At 33.1% G+C, this 19309-nt stretch overlaps 1 protein-coding gene across 12 annotated transcripts in view; it reads left to right on the top strand.

Annotated features, from left to right (window-relative positions):
* The window catches only part of Pcdh15 (protocadherin related 15), a 450667-nt gene extending 433149 nt beyond the window's left edge, over positions 1 to 17518 (top strand). For 9 of the 12 annotated variants that reach the window (XM_042696483.1, XM_042696481.1, XM_042696482.1 and 6 more), the window contains one exon: positions 1685 to 3152. In XM_042696483.1, the coding sequence (XP_042552417.1) occupies positions 1685 to 3152 (1468 nt within the window). Of the gene's footprint in view, positions 1 to 1684; positions 3153 to 5230; positions 5243 to 6897; positions 6917 to 8199; positions 8239 to 11947; positions 12019 to 12787; positions 12901 to 16685 lie in introns of those variants that run through there. The other 3 variants (XM_042696486.1, XM_042696489.1, XM_042696488.1) reach the window with 3 other exon arrangements.
* Positions 17519 to 19309: the final 1791 nt, after the last annotated feature.

Here is a 19309-nt window from a genome sequence, read left to right as displayed (position 1 = left end):
CATATTTTGCTGTGGGATCATTTGCTTTTACCTTCCATATTCAATTTCTTTTTAGTGTCTTGAAATGGCATGCACCTTATATCAATGTTCCAGTTACAGTATTTGGCCTGCCAGAAAAATAGATTCAAACTCTTATTATAATTGGTTAAGATAGGGAAATAGATAAATGATAGAGAGATAAATGATAGGTAAGTAGACAGATGAAAAATAGATGATAGAAAGATGATGGTTAGATCTTTTAATCATACGTGATCTGATATTAGGCCATAAATAGAACTACATTAAACAATAGCCATGTACTGTCAAATTAAATGATTTTTGACATATTTTCTTTAAAAAAACCTTTCCAATCTGAGGAAAGCTAGAAATATTTGTCTCTTCATTTCAATTGCTTACAGTTTCTAGTTATTTTAAGGGACTTAATATTCCAGGTAAACTTGTGACAGACTAAAAAATTCTATTTTTGCCAAATGACAAATTATATATGTAACTCTATATACAATTTTTTTCCTTAACCTATTACTATTACCATAATTTTCAATGTGCCTTTCTCTATATTTTCTATACAAAATATCCCCCTTTTGTTTTCATTCCTTCTGGGTGAGCAAATATAAAGCTATTACTAAACTTAACCTGTCATTCTCTTTCGATTGAGAGAAAAATTTATAGAAAACTACAACCACCTGCCCTGTCCCCCATAACTTTTCAGAAGGGCAAGTCCAATGATTCTAACAGGGGCACTTCATTTGTACTGTTTGACTTATTCCATTTTAATTGTACCTCAAGGATACTTAAGATTCATTATCCATGCATGAGAAAATCTTGCAATGATATCATAACATTATTATTTTATCATAAACATTTTCATTAAAGATGAGTCTTGACTAAAAATTGAGCTAAATCAGATTTGAAGGAAACATTAACAGTCCTTCTGTTGATTGATATTGCTTATGATGAATTAAATTTGACTGAGGGTAAAAGTTAAGCAGTCGCAACATAAAAAGTCTGTTCAGACTTGTTGCATGACGTCAATTTCTTAATTACATTTTTGAGCTCTCCCTTCTGACTTGGGGGACTGGAATTCTCTTAATCTGAGAAATGGAATATCCTTCTGTATTCTCTTGCAAATTTTGTCACAGATCAGAAAGCATTTTTAGCTCTAGGACAAAATTACTGAGATGAGTGAGATGTAATAGGCGAAGTAAGTGACTCAGTTACAGACAAGAATTTTTATGCCTAACAGCAACTGTCTGAGTAACTTCAAGCAAGGCAGAGGATATGAAATCAAAGGCTACGATGCTTGCTTGCAGGTTGGAGAATGGAGATTGATACATGAATGAACTCTAAATGTGTGTGTGTGTGTGTGTGTGTGTGTGAGAGAGAGAGAGAGAGAGAGAGAGAGAGAGAGAGAGAGAGAGTATGCTTTTCTGTGTTAAACTAACAGGAAAAAAGAAGTCGAGATTGAAATTTTTTAATGAAAATCTCTCATGTTAATCACACTTCATAAAATTTCCTTGCTTAATTTTTTATAGAACAGGGACAAGAAAATTGTGTTTGTTTCAATAGATTAGTGTTATTGAGCTTTTAAAAAAATTCAAGTAGTAAGAACCATAAAACATCTTTCTCATGAAAAATTATATTACAATCTGTTTCCTTACGTTTCATTATCTTCTTTTCTTTCAAGTCTTTTCCTTCTCTACCATTTTGAACAAAGCAGGGGAACTAACTCAGTCTCAGAAGACAGGAAAAGTCAGCAAGTTGTGATGCCATTTTCTCCCAGCCCCATTGAGGCACCCAAGCCAACCCCTATAGATGGATCACTGAAGAACATCCACCTCAATCCTACGAGAAAACTCACATTTCTTTCTGATGAGGAAGACTTAAGTGCCCATAATATACTTTATAAAGAAAATATAGATCAAAGATCAACAAATTCAGACATTTCACTGAAAACAGGTTTTGAAGACTCAGGTTTACCCAAAACACAACTCAAGAGCCAATCTCTAAGGGGCTCAAGAGAAAAGATTCAGAGGATGTGGAAACAGCCAGTCAGCTTACCTAGGAGACTGATGTGTAAAGTTCCACACAGAACAGAAACCATAGACCTATTGAACTTGCAAAGCACAAGGCAAAATGCTGAATACGAAAGCATTGAGATGCATCCAAGGAAGAAAGGTAGCAGCAATCCACTGTGCACAACAGAAGATGTAAACTTGACAGAGGAAAACATAAGGCAGAGAGAAACACTGAGCATGCAAGGTACACAACAGTTGAAATGTCTATCTTCAGACTCCTCCTTTTCCTCTTCTTGGTCTCACTTCTCATTCTCTACTTTGCCAACTATTTCAAGAACTGTGGAGCTCAGATCAGAACCTAGCATCATCAGTTCTCCTGCTGACTCTTCCTTGGAACTTTCTCCTGTGAGGACTTGTGCTTCAAATACTCTGGACGTCAAGAGAGACACACCCACGTGTATAACAGACGTTGAAATAAGAAGGAATTTTTTTGAAAATCCTTCCTATGTACCTAACATCTCTCCTTTATCTTCTTCCAATCCTTCTCTGCCTCCTCACACTGACCCTACTCTAGTCCTTAATCCCCTTTCTCTTTCATTTTCTCCTTCTAGTCCCTCTACCCTTCCTCCTCCTCTTCCTCCTACACCGCATCTCTCATTTTCTGTTCCTACTTCTACTCCCCTAACTACTTCTCCTTTACTTCCTCTACATTCACTTCCTGTTCTTCCCCCATCCACTCTCCATCTTCCTTGTCCACTGCCTTCTTCAGCTACAGGTCTAACTACAGAGAATAGTTGTATACCACCTGTTAGACGTACTACCAATACCACAACTGCCATAGAAATTAAACCTTCTACGACAGAACTACCCACCACAATGTGTAATGCAGACACTCAAAAACAACACAAAAGCATCTTCAAACATATTAAAAATTTAGCCGAACTTGAAAAGTCAGTATCTAATATGTGCAGTCAAATAGAAAAAAACTATTCACTCACAAAAATCTCCAAACCTCCGACAGATTGTCCTTCAGAGAAAGCAAATATGGAAACGACATCTGAACAAAAACAAGAGAATTTGGGCAGTGTTTTTGAGGGCACTGAAACACAGCATCACAGTCAGTCTACTGAACTGTAATGTTGCCTTTCTGGTCTTAACTTGGCAAATCCTTTATTCACCATAGTCTTCAAGTTGAACATCAAATTTGAACATCAAGGAAGATTTCACTATCTTAGCCCAAACTTGGTGCAATGCTGTTTTCTTCACTTTTTTTTTTTAATTTAAAAGATTATTAACATCATCACCACTAACTCACATAGTAGATTTATCTTAACTCTTTAAAACTACAAAATAGCATTATTTATCCTACAATTATTTTAAAAGTAAGTAATTTTAATCTATTTTTAATGGGGGAGTTATGGGCAACAAAGTCAGTTATCCAACTTAAACCAAAGGCTTGTTTATCATGTTGGTGCAGTGATTCTACTTTTCCTTTTAAATGGTAGCTTTAAATGAATGTTTTAGGAGAAATCAGACTATTGTCATGTACACTGAAAGTGATACCCTAGATCTTATTTTCTTGAAGCCTATGTATTTGGTAAGAGAAAATACTTACAAAGTAAGATGTTATGTACCTAGAGTTCTAGGGAATGACAGAAGACATAGGGTATTTTTTCAAAATAAACCCCAGGTGCTATCATATGTAGTCATCTGTTTTCTTATGAAAACTTCCTTTACTCTGGCTTGCTTTTATACTGCTATTATGCTTATAGGTCTGATAAATCTTTTACTTTTTGTTTCAATTGCTGTCTGACTCTATTTATTTCTCCTGTGTTTTCCCTTTTGTTCTTTATAATGAAAATAAATCTCAAGTTGTTGACTTTTGTAAGCCATTTCATTTTTCCCACAGGTGTTTAAAGTGTTATTTTATTTTGCTTTTTCACATTATTACATCTCCTTAATTATGTCTTATGGCCTTCTCCTTCAAAAGACAATATTTATGTCCATTTCAATAAGTTTAATATATAACTTTCATAAGAATCAAGAAAGATTATATTTATTAAATGACCATCAATTTTATGTAGACCTTTGCTTCTTATATTAGGCAAGGAAGATAAAAAAATTATACGATAGGAAGAAATTTCTATAGTCATAGTAGTAGTCTTAGCATTGTAGAACTTAACTTGTAGTCTCAACAACATTGACCATGCTAAGTATCACTCTCTTTCCACCTTCTTCATGAAACTTGTATACCGAACTAAGCTTGTTTAGCTCAATTACATACCTACATACTATATATACTTATTTGTACACAAAGAAACACAATAGAAAATACATGATCATCAATTTTTTATTTCTCATGAAACATAGAATCAATTTTATTTATTTGAAATCCTCGTTTTGAGTACAAGCATAATTATGTGTTTAATTTTGGAGTTTTCATACATTAGAATATATAGAAAGAGTTACAGTTACAGATTATACTTTGTGACTATTCCAGGAAAATAGCAGATGATTATGAAACAACTAAGAGTGTCATAAGAAATCCTGTTGTATCTTTTAAGTAGCAAAAAATTTCTTGAAATCTCCAGGTAAAACTGGCATTTGATAGTTACATCTTCAAGTATAGTCATGTAGGTTGGGAGCCCTACAATGTGTCATTTCAAAGTTTTGCTCAACCTATATATGATGTGACATGTATTGAAGGTCTTAATCTGACATTCCTAATTAATGAGATCAGATAAAAACCAATCTGTGAGTCTAATTACTTCCATTAGCCCATCTGCTTCTAATTCTTTTCATCCAAATCAAAAGTAATTTCTTTCTTGGGGTTCTTGAACATGATCTTTTTTCTCTCTTTCACTGAAAAACTTCAGTTGGAGTTTTTGTTGGCAGCTGGTCATATGCATGAGAACTTGTGCTATTTGGCGAACTCTGACAAGGTATTATTCACAACTGTGAGACTTTAATGTGAATGTGTGTTTTTAAGCTAATTTCTACAACCTTTTTGCAAATTTGAAACTTAGAATTCCCTAACAACAAAATACACAGTATGTAAGAAATACAAATATTTTTGGATAAGTACTCATAGAACTATGAAATTGTTACATTGAGCCTTTCTATAACATTTCAATTGTGATTGTATATTTTCAAATTTTATGTATTAAAATGAAACACTTCTACAACTTTGTATTTAATACAGTTTTTATTTTCAGATTATATTTGGGGTTTTCTATCTTCATAATAAATCTGTTAAACTATTTTCTATATGAGTCCCATAAATATTAATGGATACAGAAGTTGAAACATTCTTTCCTGCTCAGTTTGCAGCCCCTACAAAGTGAAAACCAGCCACTAAGAAAAAGAATATTTCTATGCATTTGTTAAGCTTTCTTTAATGCATATGAATGATTAGATACTTCATTTTGAATATAGTAAAGATGACCATATATTTTTCATTACTAAAAGTAAGCACAGTACACACATAGAGTAGAAAATGAATAATTAATATACATTTGGTTAAAAACTACATAAAATATTCACTTAAATAATTTCAGCCACTTTTGAAAGAACAAAGAGAACTATAAATAATTATTCTGTCACATATATTTCTGCCTTTGAACTAAAACAGGCAATATAAATAAACAGTAAAGGGGAAGGGCACTTTCAGGCTAATGGAAACAGTGTGGTTAAATCTATTATTTTAAAACTTTTTGGCAGTTATGGAAAATGATGTTAATGAAAAGAAATAACTAAATATCCCACAAAACAAAGTATCTGTGCTTGGATTTTTTTCATATGATGTATGCAACTTAACTGTCATTATTAAAATTTAAAGAAGAGTTTTCCCTAGCTCTGAAAAAGAATTTGAGTAACAGTTGAATAGACCTAAAAGTTAGCATGTCTGAAAATACTGGAAGAACTTGAATAAACTCTAAAATTCAATGTCAAATTGTGAATAGAATTTTATATCCTTATATTATCTATACCATTATATTATCCATATTCTCAGTTTCACGAAGTAATCCACTATTTTAATATGCTTTTAAATAAGTAGATTTATCTATGATAGCCAGAGATATAAAGATATTCTACAGATTGGTTTATTGGACTTCAGAAACTTGTATTTATTCATTTATAAAAAATCTTCATTACATATATTTTACATTAATGCCATATAGGATGGTCAACAACAGTTTAATAAGTTAAGTCAACTGTTTAACTCAGAAGGAATAGAAAATCCATAATTGATTCACATTGAGTATGTTATACTCTCTTTTCCTATCAAGTTCAGTCAAATATTTCACCATCGCCTAGTACATAAATATTAGTATTCTGTGTTTGGAATGTTTGAGTATTATATGTTTAAAACTTCATTTTCATTCTAGTAAAGTAATTTACAGTGAAAAGTAGCTAATACTTTCACCCTATACTCATGGCATCATTGTTAATATAAACAAACAAAATTATGATTATTTGGAAGTATATGTTTTAGTTGTATAGTTACTTTTTAGCCAGTACTGTTTTCCCCATTTTTTTTTTTGCTTCAAGAGGTATACCAAATAGAGATAATATAAAATATTTTATCTTAATGAAGCATGAGATATTCAAAGCATGTTAGAAACTATTTTGAAAAAAAATAGACTTTGGGGTTGTTTATAGGAAATGAGACTCTTCACTCTTAATTGTTTCTAGTAACAGACATAAAATATGATCTTTCAGTCCTGCTAAAGTTATGAAATACATTTCTCACTAAGACATTTTATAGTGAAAAATCAGCTTGTTTTTATTCAAAATATTTTAAATGCCCCTTATCTTATAGGATTACCTAATCTTAAATTCCAACATATTTAATTCTGATTTCTTTATTTCTGCCTTTCAGGAGAGGTTATGCATCAGAGGTAAGGGCTTTGAGGCACTATGTTCTAACAAGCTTACAAGGAAATTACTTACATAGAACTAATACACTTGCTTTGAAACTACATCACTTTCCTTTTACTTAATCAAAACTGCTATTTCTATCTCTTTGCTATGTTGTTTCTATGCTTTGGGATTTTAAGTCTACTATTCATTCAATGGATGAGGCAGATCAGTTGCTTATATTTTCCAAAATAAATTGCTTTGGTCCTAGATTACAATTATTCAGAAATGTGATATTTTTTAAATTTGTTTTTCAATTACATAAGTATAATTTAGAAGTTGTAGGATAACTTAACTTTTATTTTGTTTACTGCCTAGTCACTATATTAAACCTTGACATATTAAGTACTTTACTTAATTTCAGAGCAATTAGAAAACCCTGAAATAACATGTGGGTTTTGTTGTTGTTGTTGTTTTTAAATAAAGCTCTGGGATTGCTATTCTATTATGATGACTCCTTATCTGCCAAGAAGATACTGGATATTCTGACTAATATGCTTTGACTTGATTTATTGACAATGCTGTTATCAGTGAGTCACTGAGAACCCAGTTTATCTTTTACCATTAAGTTTCTCAGTCAAGCAAAGAAAAACAATACTTGACCTGTTTGGCTTATAATTTAAAATCCACAAATTCTAGATTATATAGGAATCAAGTTGAATGCTTAAATGCATAACTGTTTTTCAGTGATGAACATAATATTCAACAGTTGAATTTTTGTGTCTCTTCCTTTGAAATAAGTAACATAATTAGGCTGAGTCACTAGCAGTTCTGTCATAAAAAGGAATGAGTACAATACCATGTCTTCTATATGTTCTTGAACACATTACTACAGTATCTTTTGTATGTTCTATTCTTCTTCCCAATGGAACAATGAAGTTTATTATTATTGAAGAGTAAAGAGGACAAGATACAGGAAAGTTAAACTTTTAAAAAGAATTATATATTTAATAATTTTTTGAAGCATCAATAATTCTGAAGCATAAAAGATCTTTGTAAAATTCTATTTATTAAGGGTATTAAATTTGATGGTAGCTAAAACAGTGATAAAATCAAAACAAAGGAATTGTTTTTCACTTTGTTATGAAGAATCATCTCAAATATTATTTCCTTTTTTGGTAGTTGTAACATTATTAATGAATCATAATCCCACACAGTTTTAAACTGCTGCCTATTTTTCTTCTCTTTACTCATTCATGTTCTACCTTTTCCAATGAAACTATTTTCTAAATCTTTTTTTTTCTATTTTCATTTCCTTTGGTAGCACCAACAACTGCTGAGGCCTTCTCTTCTTAAACCAGAGGTATAAATTTTCATTTTCTTTTCAACTTCACAAGATCTTTGAATAATTCATTTGATTTTAATTCTTTTATGTCTATCTTTCTTACAAAGAGACAGAAAAAATGGAGAGGAGAAAAGGTAGTTTTCAAATTGATTAATAATAAAATAGTCTTGGTAACACCTATAATCCTTTATATTTATGAGACTGAGAATAAGAGGACAGACAAGACAAAATGCTCACAAGATCCCCTTCTTATTGGGTAGGAAATATGGTATATGCCTGTCATAAAACCTGAGATTAGCTACATAGCAATTCAAGGCAAATATGTTCAGAAGAGTCCACCTGTACAGAAAAAGCTAGAAATAGTTGCACAAACCTACTTACTCCAGAGAGGGAGTGAAACTTAAATAGGATTAGAGTCTAAGTGAAGCAAGCATGAAGCCCTGAGTTCACACTCCAGTATGGGTTGTATATATAGAGAGAGAAAGAGAGAGAGATTATATATATTTAGTTGAATTACCTCCCTACTCCTTGAGAATTGTCCATTTTCTAAATTTGTTGCTTTGTTTTCTGGAAATAGGCATAAAATGACTCATGAGCCTGGTCAGTAGTTATTTTTCTAATGTATAAGAATTCACAGCAGCATGCTTGAAGTCAGGCTTAGATTAAGGAAACCATGAATGAATGAAGAATGCCACTATCTGTCCAGATTCGTAATACTGTTTTGTGGCACAATGATATTTTTAATTGCCTAATAAATGACATATTCTCATGCTGTGGCAGTTTTTCATAGTTATCTAACAAATGCACACCTTATCATTTCTCTGTACAGCTAAAATTCTACACTGCTAAAATAGTAATTTTAAAATACTCATTTTCTTTTTAATATATTTAGGGCATTTGATTTTTCATTGTTGAGTCAGACTCACTATGTAGCTCAGACTGACATTGAACTGACAATATGCCTACCATAGCGAGTGCTGGGGTTATAGGTGTGTATGACTGTGGCTAGGCTAACATTTGATGAGCTTCATTTACAGACACTTAATTCATTTTCTTAAAGAACAGAATAATTTCTTTACCAGAAATCTGGACATGGAGGTATAAGAAAATTCAAGTTTTATGAGATGTTAAACAATTTTTTATGAAAAAATACCACTGATGCAGAATAATCACATTGAAAGTCTAAGTGTAAGTGACTGAATGTATGACCCTTGTCAAGATATACATCTTCCTGCACATGAATTTATTCTAAACACTTTTCATCCTGAAAGTGTCGGTGGTAATATGGAACACATGTTTCTGGCTTAACAAATGGAAAGTGGTCCAGTAATGAGAGTCACAATGGATATTTCCTTTGCATCAATGCAAATGCTTCTAAGACGCAAAGCTAGTTTTATCCTGCCTATGTGAACAGCAGCAAAAAAATGAATTTTCAAAATAATATAGTCCATTTGATAGTCTCATGAAGTCTCTTTTTATTGTAACATTTTCTATAGTTTTCTAAAAAAATATCATATTCTTCAGGTAAAGGGAAATCAGTAGGGTCATCCAGTATCTCATGTTTTATTTAAAGCCCACTCACTTTTGAAAAAGAGTTGCATATAATTTGTCTCTGGTACCATTTCTAGACATGTTCCACCATTTGACAAATTAGTCACATCTCCAGGATTTTAAGAATGACTGTTGGTTTGTTTTCCAGCCAGTATGCGCCATTATTTTCAATGTTTTAATTATTTTGGCAAAGTGAACTATTTTTAACATCATGGAATCCTGAGCAATTGGTTTATAAATTCTCTGGAAAGTACAGTCTTCTGGTAATCTACTAGAGAACAGTGTGATTGTAAAGTTAAATGACTTTAAGAATCCATAAAGTGGCTGAAGACGGTAGCTCATGGCCTGTAATCCTAGCTGATACTCAGGAGGCTGAGATCTGAGGATCATGGGTCAAAGCCAGCCGGCCAGGAAAGTCCATGAGACTCTAATCTCCAATAAAGCACTAGAAAAAAGGAAGTGGCACTGTGGCTCACGCGGTAGAGCTCTTGCCTTGAGCTGAAGAGCACAGGGACAACGCCCAAGCCCAGAGTTCAAGCCCCATAACTAACCAAAAAAAAAAAAAAAAAACCATAGTGTAAATAAAAGTATGTAAAAGTAGCAGATTCCAAGGTGATTATGGATATAAATGTAAACAATGTGGCTGGAGGTATAGTATCAACCAAGAGATAGTGTATTATATGGCAGGATGTTGTACCATTAACTCTATGACTTATGACTTATGGAAATACTGTCCTATTCTCACAGAAACCTTTTTGGTGGCATTTTCAGATTAGGATTGATTTGACAGATAATTTAATCTTTTTAAGTGATGTTGGATAATCTTTGTACAACTAGGAGTCACTGTTCATATTTGTCATTGTCCATAGTGTGCATAATACAATATTTACTTCGTTTCTTTTCTCCCTACAAATGAAAATTACTTAATAAGTAAAATTATTTAAAATTACTTAATAAGTAAAAATAAACTTAAAATAACATAAAGTCGTTCAGGTTATGAATTCCCACACTAAGATTTCAGAGGACAGTGATTTTCCTTAATTCATACTACATCAGTATTAACAAAATTAATTCTCATAAATAGTAAATAATCTATGCCTAGGGTATATCTAGCATAGCCTGCTGGCCATGTAAGGCCTGCATTTGCTATAGGAAAGAACAGACATGTGTGCATCTCAGTCATCTGCATGTGATCCAGAGGTCTGTAGTGATAATTCTGTGTGACCCAGGTATGATGTGATAAATATCTAAATGGTCTTATGCAGGAAACAGCCTCTCTAAAGGGGTTTCTGTGGCCACTTACATTTTTTCCCTCTCTTCCTCCATTGCAAATAGAACACAGTTAACATTTAGTATTTAATCTGCTTATCATATTAAAATAAAAATTCAATAGAGAAACATAAAGAAATCAAATTTATTAGACATTGGAAAGTGTTTTCTTCTATATCTCTTAGGAAAAGCATTTTTAACTGTATTTTGTTTTCTTATTTTTGGTATTGGGGACCAAACCCAGTACATTGCACTAGCTAGGCAAGTTCTTTGCCACTGAGCTACCTCCCAGCATAGAAAAGCATTTTTATATAGGAGCAAACCTTTACAAAATAATTTGTTTGGGTTTAGTTGTACAACCTTAGTCATATCTCCACACCAACGAAGTATTTATTTTAAAAAATTCAATCTGGGTTTAGCATTTGATATCTTAAAATGTAAACTGCTTTGTGAGTTATCACACATTAACTCAAAATCTTAATGAATTAATTAGTAAATAATTTCCACCTGGTGATTTCATTAAAATAATGTTAAAGGAAGAATACCAGGTATAAGAAAACTATTAGAATAAAAATTAATGTCATGATTTTCTTCAATATTAAAGTCAGTTGATAAATTTAGATTTTATCAAATATCAACTTAATATTTGCAATTTTAAAAGTTATGCAAAAGCATCTGGAAACTTTAATAGGTCATCATTAGTAAGAAGTACTCAAGTAAGTTCTAATAATTTTATCTTTTTGTAAAATCTTTGCAGTCAGAAAAATTTAAATATGTATGACTAACATTTAACTAAAATTACTTTGACAGGAATGTTTTGGGAATCATTCGAGTCTGGGTATGAAAATCTTACTTTGAGATGAAATAAGAACTTGTTTTCAAATGCATTTCTCTTTTTGAACAATAGGAGTTATCCATGGAGTCTGGGATTGATCCTGGCCAGGAATATGGACAAGATTATTACAGTTATGAGCATGGGTACATCTTCAGACTTTTTATTCAGAATCTTATTATGATTTATCAGGCATTATTAATTTGACATATTAATAGCATTTATTTTAAAAATCAATTAAATTTATATTTGAAAATGTGTAATATATCTAGCTTTCATTTCAGTCAGGTTTTAGTCATTTAAAAATATTAATATTGGTCATGCTTCTAGAAATGTGGTAAAGTTGTTTTAAATTATTTAAATAGGAAATAGAAGTCAAATATATTTGCTCAATTCCTAAATTCACCAATTTACATGATATATGTTACACTATATTGAACCAGTCTTCCTGAACTGTGTCTAAGAAAAATTTAAAAGCAAAAAAATATATTTAAATGAATATGTAATCATATTTCAGAAGTTACACACACACTCATCTATATATACATCTATGTGCTTTATGTTGACTTATTATAGTATTAGAAATAACTGATTTCTTTTTATTTTGAGTTCTTAATTAAGATGCATTATTCCTTTTTTTTCTCATTCTAGCCTCTCCCCAAATTTATATATGAAATAACTCCACTCTTTTTTTGTTGTTATTTCAGGGTACCATTATGGCAAAAATCTTTGGTTCTCAGGTAGTAATTATTATCCTGTAGATCCATAATTAATTTACAAGGAACTTAACAGATGCTGAATAAAACATCTAATGATTAAATGATGGAGAAAAAGAAAGAAAGAAACAGAAACAATTCACGGTAGATTCTACCCTGAGCCTCTGAAAACCTATTTAAGTTGTAAGTTTCATTACAGGTATGAAATGCCTCAATATGGAAGTCGTCGCCGATTGCTGCCCCCTGCTGGCCAGGAGGAATATGGTGAGGTGGTTGGTGAAGCTGAGGAGGAATACGAAGAGGAAGAGGTAATGAGTTTTATTCCATAAACTAAAGAATAAAATTTTCTGTCTCATTTGGCAAACAGGCTAAACAAAATAGTTTAAACTTGAGAAAGGATAGCTACTACTTGTTTTCCATAGACTCTCAACAAAGATAGCCATTTCATTCCCTAATCTATGGAAGGAAATCAGTCTGAAATAGTTAAATATTTTCACCTCTTTAAAATGTCAAACATCTATGAAAGGCTACAGTAATTTTTTTCTAGAATCGTAAATGTTGCTGCATGATGACAGTATTATGATTGAATATACTTAGGATTACATAATAAAATATTTACTTTGTTTCTTTGCTCCCTACAAATGAAGATTATGAAAAGTATAGTCAACAAATTTTAATTATCAGGGAAGGCTGAATATTTATGCATTATTTTTGGAGACATTCTGAAATTCATATTTGAAGTAACGTTAGTTATTTCAAATTCTTTCCACTTGGCCTGCAAATTATTTGGCAATTTATTTTCCTCAAAACTAACAAATACAAAACAAATATCCATGTGGTTGTACCCTGTTCAAAACTTAAGAAATTAATGGAAACTGATATGTCACAAAGCTTTAAGTTTAATTACCATATTTCCAGGGGTAAAAAAAAAATCCTAAATGTTAGCTAAAGTTGAGAAAAGAAAAAAAAAAGCAATCATGGTTTATCTAGATTACGACAGAAAAGCAACTTTGAGCAGTATAAAAGAAACAAATAATTTTTGTAGTATACGGATTAGAAAAAATAATTTATTTTGTTAATCACCCTTTCTAAACACACTGGAGGATTTTGTAATTGTTTTCTAAAATCAGTTATATTTCTTGAATGAGGTTATCATCTAGAAGATTAATTTGCACTTAACTTTATAGGACAAGGCCACGGGGTGACTATTTCTAAGATAAAACTTCAATTGCATTTTTCACAATTTTCAGGAGAAGCCCAAGAAAATAAAACCAAAAGTTGAAGTTAGAGAGCCTAGTGAGGAGGAAGTAGTTGTAACTATTGAAAAACCACCACCAGTGGAGGAACCTCCATACACAACATGGAAGAGAGCCAGGATATTCCCAATGATTTTTAAGAAAGTCAGAGGCTTAGCTGAGAAAAGAGCTGGCGTTGACCTGGAAGGGGAAGAGTGGCAGAGACGCCTTGAGGAAGAAGATAAAGATTACTTAAGGCTAACTCTAGATCAAGAGGAGGCTACAGAGAGCACAGTCGAATCAGAAGAGGAATCCTCAAGTGACTATACCGAATACAGCGAAGAGGAATCTGAGTTCAGTGAGTCTGAGACCACAGAAGAGGAATCAGATTCAGAGACTCCCTCTGAGGAGGAGGAGAGCTCCACTCCTGAATCCGAAGAAGAATCCGAATCCACGGAGTCAGAAGGAGAAAAAGCAAGAAGAAACATAGTGCTAGCACGAAGAAGGCCGGGTGTAGAGGAGGTCAAGAAAGTCAAAGGCAAGAAGGAGGAACCACCCGAAGAGCAAGAAGAGGCAGAAGAGCATGCAGGAGAAGAGGAAAGCGAATTAGCCCCCATGGAAGAATCTACAGACCTGGAAGGTCGAGACGTCCCTGAGGAGGGCAGCGCTGAATCAGCTTCGGTGGAAGGAGGTGTGGAGAGTGAAGAGGAATCAGAATTAGCCAGTAGTAGTTCCAGTAGTAGTGAAAGTCAAACAGGAGGTCCGTGGGGTTTTCAGGTGCCAGACTATGACAGGACCAAGAATGTAAGCCACCAGAAGTCTCCAGGAGCAAACTCTGAAGGTTATAACACAGCACTTTGAGAGAGATCACAGTAGGTGGCAGTTTTGCCTTGATGAGTGCTCTTGTGTGCAGTGCCTTCTCTGTGTTCTCTGAGGTGACTCTTGAAGGAGAGGAAATTGACTTTGATTGCCTTCTGTCTTAAGATCAAAAACATCTAGTAAAGTGATGATATATATGCAACCCAATAGGTTCATCTGTTAAAAGATTAAAGAAGACCAGTCCTTCCTCTAATTGCAATCAGGGACACACATACACAGCTAGTAAATATTCATGATATTCCAGCAAGATTGTTATCAATGCAATGAGGCATTTTGTGTTACCACTGATGCTCATCTACTGGAATGTGTGACCTGAACATTCATATACATATACATATTTACAAGCATCTATTCAAAGTAATTACTGAGGCAAGCTGCAAAAGATAATACACCAACAGTCTGCTTTCACAATATATGTGTGTGTGTATATATATATATATACATATATATATATATATTTCACAAGGCAATGGCTTTTATCAAAGATATCATAAACCTGTTCAAAGAGGTTGTACCTTCCATTTTTAAATATTAAGAATTAAATTAGAGACAGTTTTAAAAATCAAAAGTTACTATCAGTATTTTTTCTTAAGATATACAGTAATGAAAAGCAGTTATAACAGTTATTTTCTAGATATTTAGCTAAATAATTTTGAGATATGTTTCTCAAAAGAAGAATGTATGGCGTGCTCAGTGCTAGTGCTAATATTTCGTGTATTCCTGAAATGCAATGCTATCTTGAGAAAAAATGCAATGATACCTTTTCTTTTTACTAAGAAGTTTTGGAACTGGGTGCCAGTGGCTCACACCTGTAATCCTAGCTACTCAGGAGGCTGAAATCTTATGATTGCAGTTGAAAGCCAGCCCAGGCAGGAAAAGTCTGTGAGACTCTTATCTCCAATAAATCACCAGAAAACCAGAAGTGGTGCTGTGGCTCAAGTGTTAGAGCAAGTGTTAGAGCTGAGGGACAGTGGCCAGGTCCAGAGTTCAAGCCCCAGGACTGACCAAAAAAAGGAAAGAAAGAAAGAAGTTTTGTGCTCTAGTTGTTTACAAAGGGAAAGTTTAGAAATAACTGTCTTCCAGATTTGTGCAATACTAAGTGAATTGTGCACACCAGAAAGACATTTTCTTTTGAGTTGACAGATTTTTTTTTTTTTTTGTCCGTTGTGGGGCTTAACCTTTTGGGCTTGAGCACTGTCCCTCTCTACCGCTTGAGCCACAGCACCACTTCTGGTTTTCTAGTGGCTTATTGGAAATAAGAGTCTCAGGGACTTTCCTGCCTGGGCTGGCTTTGAACTGTGATCCCCAGATCTCAGCTTCCTGAGTAGCTAGGATTACAGGCATGAGCCACTGGCACCCGGCTTTAAGCTGACAGATTCTAAGTGTGAAGACCTATAACATTGGTTTATTTTTAATTGCATAGACTGCACTGTACAAAAACTATGGCTGATAATAGTAAATAGATCATAAATCAAAATAATGTGCATTTTTAAATCTTCAAAAAATGAAGAATAAAGCTGAGACATGGCTCAAGTAGCAAATCGTTTATCTGGAAAGTTCAAACACCCAAATTCAAATCCTAGTACTTCAAAATAAATAAACAAAAAATAGCAAATAGAATGACTGGCATGGATATAATATACAAATGTCATGGCTAGTAATTTAACTTTTTTAAATAGTTTAGCAGCTGCAATACAATGGTTCAGATCCTTAGTTTAATAAAACAATGCACTTTGCTTTGCCTATAGTAGTTAGGTTTAAAAGCAAATACATTTAATTCCTATCTCAGCAATTCTTTATACAAACATTTCCAACACTAAATCCAATAAGGAGCTGGTGGAAAGAAACTATTATTAATAAGGAGGTCCTTCCTTTCTTTTTCTCTTCTGATTTATTTACCTCGGATTGCTTTCTAACTATCATTGTTTTGGCCCTCACAGGCATTCCTTCGATAATAACTGATGTGTATTTTCCTTTCCCCAGTGGGCGAGAAGAAGAATGATCAAGTTAGTTGTCGATGGAGAGTATGAAAGCAGTTCAACCGGAGAAGACAGCGCTCCAGAGTGTCAGAGACACCGTTTTCACAATCCCACCATCCACAGTAATATCAACGGCAATATCTACATTGCACAGAATGGTTCTGTGGTGAGAACCCGCCGTGCCTGCCTCACTGATCACTTGAAAGTTCCTTCCCCTGTCCGACTGGGGAGACACTTCAAGAAGGTAGACAAGTTGGCCGTGACACATGAGGAGAACGTTCCTCTGAACACTTTATCAAGGGGGCCATTTTCTACTGAGAAAATGGCCAAAAGACCAACTCTGGTCACATTTGCCCCTCGCCCCGTGGTGACCGACAGTACTACAGCAAAGCCTTTGGCACCCAGGCTGAGAAGCACAGTTGAACAGGAATCCATGACCAAGAGTAAGAACATGAAGGAGACTTTGGAATTCCACAGTGACCACACACAGTCCGACGAGGAAGAGCTCTGGATGGGTCCTTGGAACAATCTCCACATACCAATGACAAAACTGTGACCAATTTTTTGAAAGCTACTTTAATTTTTACTTCAGTTTTTAATGAACTATGCTTTTTATTATCACTGAAAAACAATGTATGGGATTTATATCATGCACACAAGCTCAAACTTTGAGTAGTATGCTTTAAAATTAAAAGAGATTTGCACTCACATTTGTATCAATTTGTTATTCCAAGACATTCTTTTCAGGTTGACTCAAGTAACTAATTAATGTATCATTTAAATGTTGAGTTGTTTTGTTCAGTCTTTGATTCTTTCTCATTTTAATAAACAATAAGTAATTAAAAATTCATTCCTATATTTTTGGTTAACCTAGACTATGCTGAATGTCTAGCTCCCAGGACATATTTTTTCAGTAAATTCAATTTTCCATAGGCAAAGTGGGAACACTATTAGAAGATTTTTATAGGTACCAGATTTATATAGCTGTTGTCTATACTCTTGAATTTTTTAATGAAAAATAGAATTGAAAAATAATAGTAAGGGTGAGAATGCACTATAAATTAGTTTGAATCTTGAGCTTACCTTCTATATAAACCATGATAAAGTTTCACAAATTTTCGAAGAACACTTTTTAAGAAATTTTTGAAAATGTATTTATTCCAAAACATACTTCACAATGTTTTTTTTTTATTTTTGGTGACCCCACACCTGTACAAACACTTTATCTAGGTTAGAGATAGTTGAAAATAAATAATTGTTTGAAGCAGCACAGAAATCTTAGTCTCAACAGAAGTTTTATGAGAAGAAAGGGCCAGATGGCAAATAATGGATGAAGAACTACATTTACTATGCAGAAGAAGTATTAGGTCACCATGAAGGAATTTGGCAGGGTTGAGAAGTTATACAATATGTGGAATGCCTATCAAGGCTATAAATCCATTGTTCCCATATCCAATTTGTTTATAGACTACTCTGATGCAGTTATTTATAGACTACTTTGATGTAGTCCAGAGTCAGAAAATGGTTGTCTGGGCACTTGTTTTTAATCCAAGAACAGAATCTCCATTTTTGATCATTGAACAAAGCACAGTGTTTCATCATCAATAGAAATTAAAACAAATGATCTTTAAAAAAAAATCTTGCTTTGAGTGTTGTGTAATCTCCCCATGTAGAAAGAATGAAACAATATAGGTTAAGAGAACTCAGAATTCCATTGAATATCTTTACATATGATTCAGATATAGAATTTCCTCATTTTGCACAGTAATGACCAAGTTCAGATTTCAATGAAATGAAAATCTCTCATGCATGTGATTCAATCACATAAGTTTTAATGATTGAATAATAAATTCTTATTTATTCCCCCTTCCATATGTTTCACATCTTAAAAATAATGTTACTTTCTTACTTTCAAAGTGAATGAAGTATACTAACAAACTTACCGACTACTATGAATGGTCCTTTATTTCAGAATTTTTAAGACATTTGAGATCCAATGCACTAATATTTTATGCATCTGATTTTACTGGAAATCATTGCTTTTTATACCCTTGCTATAAAAATAATCAGTACTTATAAGAACTTGTTAGAAATACGAAATCATACCTCCACTCTCAGATCCACTAAAGTAGAATCTATATTCTCACAAGATCCTTTATAGTTAGTACACATATTACATTTTGAAAAACAATATACAGTATGAACTCCAAGTCTTACCTCTTCAAGCACCAAAGCAATTATTATAAAGAATTTTATACCTAAGTTAGATTAAGTATATTTCCCTACTAGCTCAATCAAAGTTTAATGAACAAAATTTCATATTTTCTTTATATTTCCAGAGCATCTTAACTAACTTCCCATGATACTGTCTCTGCATATAACTTCATATTTTTTTCCTTTGATTTCTGACTATAAAATTTAACTCGTTTTGTTGCTGTGCCTTCACAAAATGTTTCTTCTAGCTACAGCTTCTAATATGCTGGTGGGAAAGTTTGTGTATTTCATTTGTTTTGCTTGGTATTATTCAAAAATCATGAAGTCTGAAATGGAGCGAAGGAAAAGATATTTGTGACTCTCAGAAAAAAATGTGGTCACTCTTCAGATCTGAGCACTCTTCTGGAAATCTAA

This window comes from Dipodomys spectabilis, unplaced genomic scaffold, assembly GCF_019054845.1.
Source record: "Dipodomys spectabilis isolate Male_0828 unplaced genomic scaffold, ASM1905484v1 ptg000207l, whole genome shotgun sequence".
Taxonomy (NCBI): Eukaryota; Metazoa; Chordata; class Mammalia; order Rodentia; family Heteromyidae; genus Dipodomys; species Dipodomys spectabilis.
The sequence above is the reverse complement of the archived record's forward strand: the minus strand, read 5'-3'. Positions and strand labels throughout refer to the sequence as shown.